Source organism: Cucumis melo, chromosome 3, assembly GCF_025177605.1.
Source record: "Cucumis melo cultivar AY chromosome 3, USDA_Cmelo_AY_1.0, whole genome shotgun sequence".
Lineage (NCBI taxonomy): Eukaryota > Viridiplantae > Streptophyta > Magnoliopsida > Cucurbitales > Cucurbitaceae > Cucumis > Cucumis melo.
This window is the reverse complement of record NC_066859.1, coordinates 11,479,059-11,489,705: the sequence shown is the minus strand read 5'-3', so window position 1 is coordinate 11,489,705 and position 10,647 is coordinate 11,479,059. Positions and strand designations below refer to the sequence as shown.

General features: G+C 31.6%; 1 protein-coding gene across 3 annotated transcripts; it reads left to right on the top strand.

Moving 5' to 3' along the window:
- The first annotated feature begins 598 nt into the window (after positions 1 to 598).
- On the top strand, positions 599 to 2,985 carry LOC103488671 (uncharacterized). Of its 3 annotated transcripts, none has more exons than XM_051082662.1 (2): positions 599 to 772; positions 1,649 to 2,985. In XM_051082662.1, exon 2 carries the CDS (start codon positions 1,697 to 1,699, stop codon positions 2,492 to 2,494), a length of 798 nt encoding a protein of 265 aa, XP_050938619.1. In that variant the 5' UTR covers positions 599 to 772; positions 1,649 to 1,696; the 3' UTR covers positions 2,495 to 2,985. The 3 variants fall into 3 exon arrangements, with proteins under 3 accessions (XP_050938619.1, XP_008445733.1, XP_008445735.1); XM_008447511.3 differs by having other exon boundaries at positions 606 to 772; positions 1,568 to 2,985; XM_008447513.3 differs by having other exon boundaries at positions 609 to 772; positions 1,696 to 2,985.
- The last annotated feature ends 7,662 nt before the right edge of the window (positions 2,986 to 10,647 follow it).

Sequence of the window (10,647 nt, the reverse complement as noted above, 5' to 3'; positions counted from 1 at the left end):
AGATCCTTTATATTTTAATCGCATTAATGAAAGTTATAAGATTTGGTTTTGGCATGATGATGAACTTCCTAGTTCATCCTCTAACTGTATGTATGAAGAGAATGATGTTGGAAATATAACGAAAATTGTTGAAAATGCTCACAAGCAATATTCAAAGGATCTAATTGCTCATGTGCAACATACTTCCTAGGTCGCTGATATGATCATATCAACAAGCTAGAGGTCGATCCTACTTGATCAACAAGCTAGAGACTGATCCAAGCTAATCAACAAGTCAAAAATCGATTCAAGCGAATGAACAAAGTCGGAAGCATATTCAAGCTAATCACCAAGCTAGAAGTTAATTAAGTCTTTTTAGTCGATATTGGGGTCGATCACCACTTTTTGAGAGAAAGAATCAAATGATCTAATATTAAAGATTGTATTCATAACATTGAAATTAATACAAATACAAAGTTCAAGTTCAACTAATTAAATATCGTGAACACCTATATTTTAGTGAGAAAATTTAAAAAGAGAGAGGGAGAGAGGAGAGAATCACGTGCAAGTCTTGTGACATCGAAGAACCCAGATCTAGTCCACATGGATGAATGATAAGCAAGAAAAGATGGTCCACAACAACACCGCAAGTTTCATTCCTGTTCAATCTCAAAACCCTTTCCCTTTCCCAATTTCAAAATAAAAACAAAAACTAACTCAACCAAAAAAAATATCCCGATTCAACCTTCTCTTCTTCAAATCCTCCCAATACACATCCACTGGGATTTGAAGGGTAAGATCGCCTCATCGTTGTTGAATATATATTTCTCTCTTTCGTTCTGTTATTTGCTCATTCTGATTGCTTTTGATTGATTCTGTGTCTACAATGTTCTTCCTCGATTTTCATCGTTGTGCATTTCCGCCCACTTCTGTTTGTTTGTACTTCGGGAATTGTTTGTTTTTATGCCATCTATTTCTTTTTCCGTCGTTTGTTCTTGTGTGTTCTGCCTTTTTTATGGGTTGTGATTTAATTGTTTTGCCGCGACTTGTACAATTAATGGGGTTTGTCTCTAATGTAGTGTTAATCCTTGATGTGATTTGGGAAACTGGTCTAGATTAGGTTTATATCTGGCTGACAGAACAATCCATTATCTCTGGGCAATTTTCTTATTCCAACTATGGTGTATCTAATGTTTTTAATTCTTTTCAAGTTACTCATCTCTTTCGTGGACAGGTAGAGAAATTTTTGCACGTCCCTTCTTAAGAATGTTCTAAAAACATCGTAGAGTTCTATCTCTGTTTATGTTTACTCGTGTAAATTAAAAAATAGATGTTCGATCTTTTGCAAACCTTGCTTCCATAGCACTGCAACTTAGTTTAGTTAGGGATTGTTCAATTATCTTATTTAAGTAGTTAAACATCATTCGTTATCATGTTGAATTCAATCCAATCTTCTCTAGTGTTATATATCTTTTGATCTCAAATTGATGGTGCTTCTGATGTTTATAACTTTGTATAGTAGTGTTGTCTGGTAGGATCCTTGTTGATTTAGTTGGTTTTTTTTTTTCCTTTTTCTCTTTTCTTTCAGGTTCATCTCTTATATAAAGCATAATTAAGTCATTGAGCATAAAGTTAATCACTAATAAGCCTTGGTCAAATGCAACTATAGCTACTATTGCAGTTGGTCATTTCTGACCAGTAGTTGCCTGTTGTTAGAATGTGGAATTTTGCTTCCAACTGTGTGGCTGGATGTGCTGGACTAAAGAGCAGCTCCCGAAAAACATCACATACTGCCACAGAGTGTTCGGATGATGAGCTATCTTCAGATGGTAGGGAGGAAGTGCTAGAGTGCCCAATATGTTGGGAATCCTTCAATATCGTTGAGAATGTGCCCCATGTTTTATGGTGTGGCCATACACTCTGCAAGAATTGCATCTTGGGATTGCAGTGGGCTGTGGTGAAGTTTCCGACATTACCGGTTCAGCTTCCGCTTTTTATATCTTGCCCCTGGTGCAACCTCTTATCCTTCCGCCTAGTTTATAAAGGAAACCTCAAATTCCCTTGCAAGAATTACTTCCTTTTGTGGATGGTTGAGAACATAAACGTTGAAAGAGTTAAATCTCATTCTGCGTTCTCTGGAGATCCGCTAATCTTTCCAGTGAGCGGTTCTTCATCCAGGGTTAATCAAGTCAGTCACAATAACCTTAGGAGGGGACACCATGTTCGTCAATTGGATTCACAAGGACCAAACAGTGCCAATAGCCATTTCCATAACTTCAACCTGGAGAGGCTTCAATCTTCTCTCCGCAAATTGCTTGTTTTCTTTGTTCACTTGACAGCCAAGTTTCCGTTGGTAATCATCTTCCTCTTGATTGTCTTATATGCCGTGCCTGCCAGTGCAGCAATATTGGCTCTGTACGTATTAGTCACAGTCCTTTTCGCTCTCCCGTCATTTCTCATATTGTATTTTGCTTACCCGAGTCTGGATTGGTTGATGAGGGAGATCATCACTTAAGGTGTATACTATAAGGCAATGTGAATTGTGACTAGTAGAGACCATCACTTCAGGACTTTTACTTCTACAAAGCCAGTCGCATCTTTCAGGAAAGTTGACTTCATATTTTAGCTTGTTGATATATTAGCTTCCCAATTTGCCGACATCTCAGCTGGATCGTTCATATTCAACATCAAACTCGAGTGGACGATGATTGCATTCCCAGGTAAAAAATAGGTCTCGTTTTCGGTTTAGTGTCCTATTTTTTTTTTTTTCACTAAAAATCTTCTTTAGTAAGGAAGTTATTTGTGGTGTCATCTTGATGCTTCTTTGTGCGATATTAACTGTCATCGTGTACTAGATCTGGAAATTAGATATTGTATGGACAAAGCTATAAGAAGCTCAAGTCCTTGCTTGTATAGAGGAATGGACCAATTTATATGCCTGTATCCACCCCACCCCCAAAAAATAAAAAATAAAAAATATTAAGAAGGTGAAGTTTTAGTTTAGTACCTGAAAGCTTTAAAGGTTTCAATTATTAGTTTCATTTGAGGGTTTTAACTTTTCAAATTAGTCCTATCGTTTGGTAATGCCTTGTATTTTAAACAACCTATGAGGGTTCGTTAAGGGTGGATTGATTTTGTTAGTGTTTATAGAACCTTTTTTTCAACACTTGTACATTTAGAAAATCAATTCATACATGCTCAAGTTTTTGTTTTTCGAAAAACGGAACCAAAACTTTTTATGAATCAAAGACACCCGAAGTTTCAAGTACCAAATTAAAACTTTTCAAGATGTAAAAATAGATCAAATTTTAGGACCAACTTAAACGCTTTTAAACTCAGCGACCAGTTATACTTAAATCATAGATCCAGATTAGTCTTTTACCTTTTGTTTTATTTCTTTTCCTTTTCAAGATTTTGATTGTTTTCTGTCATGAATATGATATATGAATGCCAAAATGTGTAGATTTGATTTGTTCTCTCATCGTCATCTGATATTTGTATTTTAATCCCCTTTAATATTAACTAGTGCTTTACTTTATGCCAATGAAGTAGGTAAATGTTTTAAATAGTTTGGATAAAATATTATTTAATAGATTTACCTTAAACCTCAAAACATGAATGCTTAATATATTTGGTATACAATTTTGTACCAAGATCGTTTAGAACGATTTTTTTAGTCAAATATATAATGATATTTTTTCAAGATTCTTTGATACAATTTTGTTCGTTTAGATTTGGCTATTTGGTTTTTTTTTTAAGATTCTTTGATATACAATCATTTATATTTGATCATTTAGATTTGTGGTATATAATTGTTTAGATTTTTTTCAAGATTTTTTGAACATGATTGTTTAGAATTGTCTATGCGGTTTTAACGATTTTTTATATTTGGAACATGACCTTGAACCAAATAATACAAGCTTTAATGATTGAATTTAAAAAAAAAGTATAAAAGAAAAATGGCAGAAGAAAAGAAAAGATACGATAATATTTAAAAAATGGCTACTTTCATGAGTTTTTTTATTTTGTTACACAGACCGTAACTATTTTACCGGTTTATTATATTTATGAAAATTAACCTAATGTATATGTACTATATGAAAATTAACCTAATATATATGTACTATTTGGTTGTATTGAATATGTGATGCGGGTGCAAATTTTGTTAGGGTGAGATTGACAATATAAATTTCATTAATTTAAAATATAGATATTAGACATCAAATTTGGAAATAACCTAAGAGCTAAACTGAAGTAAGACGTTAAACAAAATTTTTGAAAGATGAAAAAAGTTCAATTAATAAAAGATTGCTAAAAGTTTTTAAATATGAAAAAAGGTTTAATTAGTAAAATATTGTCAAGTTATAACTTAACCAACCGATTAATGTTATATTTGGGAGTGAACGAAATGGAATTATTTTTAAATAGTTATGTTTGTCAAATAAACTAAATTTATGTAGAAAACTAAGAATAAAATTCATTCGAAGTAAGAAATGGGTAATTTTGGAACCATACTGACCGAAAGTTCAAATTTTCTCGAATAAGAAATTAACAAATACAATGGTCGAAAGATTTAATGAAAAAAAAAACAATAAACTAAAAGAAAATTTAACAAACATCCCTTCAAAAAGCATATAAAATTATTCATTTTTTAAATATTTCAGGTTTGCCCTTCCATGTTTTCGTGATTTCTTTCATTTTATTACTTTCTTATTTTTCATATTTCAGGTTTGCCCTTCCATGTTCTTTCTCGTGATTTCTTTCATTTTCTTACTTTCTTATTTTTCAAATCTTTTTTTACGTTGTTAAATCTTTCTTTCTTCTTTTTTTTCGTTGTGATTTCTTTCTATTGTCTTTCTTTTTTTTTTTATTCTTTTTTAAGTCCTTTAATCTTTTTATCGTCCTTTTTTTGCTGTGATTTCTTTCATTCTTTTTTCTTCTTTTCCTCTTTTTTTTACGTCGAATCTAAATCATCGTGTACAAAAAAAAATAAAAAATCTAAAAAATCGTGTATAAAAAATATTAAAAAAATCATTTAGTTTGGAGTAGCCAAATGTAAACGATCGTGTAAAAAAATAAATGACAAATCTAAACGATCGTATAAAAAAACAATCGTGTAGCAAAATAATTAAAAAAAGTCATTTAGCCAAATTTAAACGATCGTGTAGACAAGTCTGAACGATCGTATAAAAAAAATAAACGATCGTGTAGCAAAATAATTTAAAAAAAGCGTTTAGACAAATCTAAACTCTAAATGTAAACGATTGTGTAACCAAATTTTAATGTAACCAAATTAAATGATTTTCAATTAAATTATAGTCATATCTAAATGATCGTGTACCAAACAATAGCCAAATCTAAACGATCGCAAATATATTACGCGCGTTTTGTTGACAGAACATTTTTGATATTTTACACGGTGGATCTCCGAATTTTTTTCATTTTCAAAAGTGTTCAATATTTTGCCTTTTTTTTTATATTTTTAAAAAGACCCCTAAACTAAATACCTGCATAAAGGATCAAGAAAACCCTTGCAGGTGCAATGCTATCACCCCCTCTTTCCTCTTATTTCTTATGTCATGAAAAACATTTTATATTTTTATTTTACATTATTCATTTCCTAGATTTTAGTAATAGTATAATTTCTCTAAATTATTATTTTATTTTTATCTTATTTCACTCTCAAGTATCACAATATTATAATTTTTAAAAACGTAATCTTGTATATATTATATCCATAGATATGATATTGAATCAAATAGATGAGATCTTGAACCCTAATTTTGGGTGATTTGGTTATGAGTGGAAGATTCTATGTTAATCTAAAACTGAAAAAAATAGTGAAATACAACTAACCTCCAGGCTCCAACTTCCTAGGAGCATCTCCCATTATAACATGTTTCCATTATCATCACTCATGTTTTTCTCTCTTAACTGTGATCATTTTTCTAAGCTTGTTACTCTTTGAAAGTTGGAAGAAGGAAAAGACCATCATATTCATTTCTCAACTTATTTGAGTAGACGAATTGATTATTTCTCAACCTATTTTAGTAGAAAATTTGTCACACCCTCTTTTGGATTCCACCCAGGTGAAGCTAACATTTCAAATATGAATGCCAAAGGTGCCTAGTAAAATATGAATGCCAACAGTGCCTAGTAAAAACTTAATCTAGCTTGAACTTAAAATACGACAGAAAACGTGGTAATGTACTATGCAACAAGGATCGTGGTGGACAAAACTCTACTTTCTTAAAAATAACATCATTACAACATGTACGTGCTTTACAAAGTGTACATTTACGAATTTATATACAACGTGGTACTACAAGGACTTAGGACATCATGCGGCAATACAAAAATTGTGGCAACAAAAAACTTAAGGATGGTACCCGTAGAGAAACACAACAGCTACGTAGAACGCTTGAAAATATCTTCCAAAACTTGGAATGCCGACAAATTATGGATGGCTGGTCCAATTTCGTATCCCTTCTTCTTATTGTAACACCTAAAACCACCTTGTATCCTAACCTTCAGAACGTTTAGTTATTACACGATGTTCTCATTTTTAATGTCACGTGATTTACCTTTTCATATATTTTTCTGCTAGTTTTTTGTGATTGTTTCTTTCAAAATCTTACTCTTTAAGAATTGGAAGAAGTGGAAAATTAAAATTTGAGATTTTGTTTTATTGGGTTTTGTTGAAGTGGTATTAGATGGGAATTATGTATACATACAATAAAGGGATGTGACCAAATAAGGGCAAAGTTGTCGTTGTCAAATGTTTTAAAGGGCAAGAGTGGAGGTAAAAATTTTCCCCTCATGTCCACCTTTAAAGTTAAAGATGAATTAATATATATATATATATATATATATATATATATATATATATATATGTCTCTCTCTCTCTCTTTTTATAATAGCAAAATTGAAATGATTTGTTAAGTTATTATGCCTTATTTATAGCCAGCTAACTTTTCTGATTATTGCATCTATTTATAAAAAGTTCTAAACATTGTTTGGTAACACTTTTCTTATGAATTCAAAAATATACGAGGTGAAAGATTTTATCTGGCCTTTAGGAAGTCTATACTATATAACAGATGAGTTATTCTTAAAAGATCAAAAGATGTTAAGGTCTTTGATCGATCAAATAAAATTTATAATAATCTATCTAGAACTACTAAAATTAGGTTGTATTAACAAGAGATCAAGCTAATCCACATGGAAGTTTATAAATAGTTTTGTAGTAGGTAAACTCATTATAGCCGTACTAGGGGAGAATATTTGGTATATAGAAAGGAAATAAGATTTTGAACTCTAAATATAGCCAAGAATCTTCATCCAATGCATGTAACCAATTTGCTCAACCTAATTTCTCTTTGAAAAGTCAAACTTGTTGGAAAAACCGAGTATTTTATAAAATAACTAGTGTTCCATATAAGCCTAGCCAAACACCTCCATGACGCTTAATAAATTTTATCCCGCAACAATTGATTACTTAGCTTAATTGATCTTTTTCTTTCTAACATCAACTTGATCATTCAAATATGAGTTATGGATGGCCAAAAACACACATGTACATGATTTCAAACTTTGCTAAGTGCCAAGGTACATGCAAAAATTATAGATTATGTGAAGACTTTTTAGATACTGGATAAGAAATTACAACCAATGTTCAAAAACAATTATAAAATCATGGTAAAAAATAAAAGAAGAATTAGAGATGATCGAATAAATAATATATACGACATTAGTAGGTTTAATTCTCATGACTAATTACAATTGAGTTCCTAACCCTTAAAATAGAAATGAACCTAGACTCCATGCTCGAATGATATTGGCAAGTGTTTACTATAATAAAGATTTATGGAGTTTACAAACCTACTAATCAAACTGGGCTTCAAATTTAGATGGGGGCTCAAGTAGACTTCCTCCACCAGGTCTCCATTCAGAAAAAACATTCTTAATATCCAGCTGGTATAGAGGTCAATCTTTGTTTACAACAATAGATAGTAGGAATCTAACAATACTCAACTTAGTAACAGAAGAAAAAAGTTTGTAAATAATCAACACCATAGGTTTGAGTAAACCCCTTTGCAACTAACCTTGCCTTCTGTCTGTCAAGTGTTCCATCTTTGTATTTGATAGTGAACACCCATTTGCATCCCACAATTTTGTGTTCCTTAGGTAGAGCACAAATCTCCCAAGTTTTATTCTTTTCAAGAGCATCTCTTCCAAGACAACATTCTTCTATTCAGGACACCCTAAAGCAATATGGATTTTTCGATATTATAGTAGAATCAAGGCTTGTTGTAAAAGCTCTAAATTGTGGGGGAGAGATTATCATAGGAAACATAGTTACAAATTGGATGTTTTGTACAGGACCTAGTACCTTTTCTCATTGCAATGGGAATGTTAAGAGAATGACCATATTCATCAAGTTTCTCTATATATGACCCTGTTCAACTTCATTATTACTGGTTTCTGGTCTGACCTCAGTCTCATCACCACTGTTCTTTTCTTCTACATTTTAAAGAACAGTACACTACTACAAAATCTACTTTACTTGACACTAGCTATTTTTACATACTTGACATTTTTCAAAAACGTCAAGTATAGTCTCAAAAAAACGGAGTTTTCACAGAGGTTTTTAAATTATTTTACGTTAACCTTTACTTGACGTTTTTTTCACGTCAAGTATTACGAACATTTACTTCAAGTATAAGGACACTTTACTTGACGTTTTATTCGCATCAAGTATTACAAACATTTACTTCACATGAAAAAAGCGTCAAGTATAATTTGAAGAAGACAAAATTTTCACCAAATTTTTTTAATTATTTTACGTTAGCTTTTACTTGTCGTTTTATGTCGTGTCAAGTATAGTTGACATTTGCTTGACGTGGAAATAACGCCAAGTATAGTTAAAAATTTTATTCGACACTTTGAAAATTAATGTTTTAACAATGTCAAGCATAAAATTATAGAAATATAAAATATAAAAATACTTTTTATTTCTCTCCTTCCATTAAATAAACTTATTAAAGTAAATTTATTAAAATAAAATTATTAAATAAGCTTATTAAGATAAAGTTATTAAAAATAAAGTTATTAAAACAAACTTATTAAAATAAATTTACTAAAAGAAACTTATTGAAAATTAATTTACTAAAAGAAACTTATTAAAATAAATTTACTAAAAAGAAACTTATTAAAATAAATTTACTAAAAAGAAACTTATTCAAATAAATTATTTTATTAAAAATGAATTTACTAAAAATCTCCCTCCAAACCTTTCATCTCCCCAATTTCTCTCCCAAAACCCTCAAGCCCCTGAATAACGTATTCTCCTTCTCCATCTCTACATCTCTCTATCTTCACCAGTCGTGGACCATAAGAACACGCAATCTCCACAGCCATCCACCATAGCCCACACAATCTCCACTGGTCGTCCACCAAAGCCCACACAATCTCTCCACCGGTCGCGATCACAGCCACACAATCTCTGTCGGCGCCACTACGCTCCATTGTTCCTCTATTTTTGGACAACTGCCACACAGACTCCGACGGCGACCCACGACATTTCGACGACGACCCACAACACTCTGAAGGAGACCCACGACACTCCTATGGTGACCCACGACACTCCTACGATTACCCATTGCACTTTAACGGCCACCCACAACACTTCGACTCCAACCCACAACGATTCTCTAAACACCATTCTATCCCCAAATCTTCTCGTCAACCAATGATTGGATCTTCACCTTCCTTGCTAGTACTTCTCTTCTCCTCAGTGAATTTGTTGATTAGTAATAGCTCCTTGAATTCCATTTGTATTTTGGTTAGAATTCGAAATTTGAAGTTCTATTTTATCTAAACTTTATCTTTTTCCTTTCTGTATTATATTCAATTACTATTAGAGAATATTTCTTTTGTGAATCTTTAGTGAAATTTGGTCAATTTTTAGTTTCTTATTGTCATTTTCTTTTGCATTTCATGATTATCGAAGGTTATGCAAGAATTAGGATATTTATTTTTTTATTTTATTTAGAAGATGTCTATAGTGCGTATTGACTATATAAAAGGTAGAAGATTTTTAATTGATTATGTTACATTGTTATTGTTATTATTATTATTGATGACCGATTTACTTTAACAAGCTGGTATATTTTAAATTCTTCAAATTTTCTATTTAAACTCTATTAATATACCTGTGAAATTGCATGTCGTGGGTAAACATGTTCTGTATGGTAAGTGTGAAAATTTCAGATTGTATACTCTAGTCATTATCAATGCTAGCTAATGATTGCTAATTAGAGCATAGTTGAGTGGATAAAGTTCCTTGATGGTGTGATCCCCACCTTCGTAATAGTTGACGTTTTGGTCGTCTTGCTCAATTCAAGTTTTGAAGTGTTTTTAGATCAAACTACGTATTAGGTATGGGGAATAGGAGTTTTTATAAGTTAATTTTGTCTTTTGGTTTGAGATCGTAAAGTTTGAACTTAAGTTCATTTATGTTTTATGTTAGGATCCTTGATTTGAGACTACTCTAAGCCTTGACGAAAAGTAAATTGCTTGTTAATTTGAGCTTGATTTCGATGTAAATGATCTTACTACTAGAACACTTAGGCTAGATTGGGATTTGTTTGTTGATAGGACAGTAAG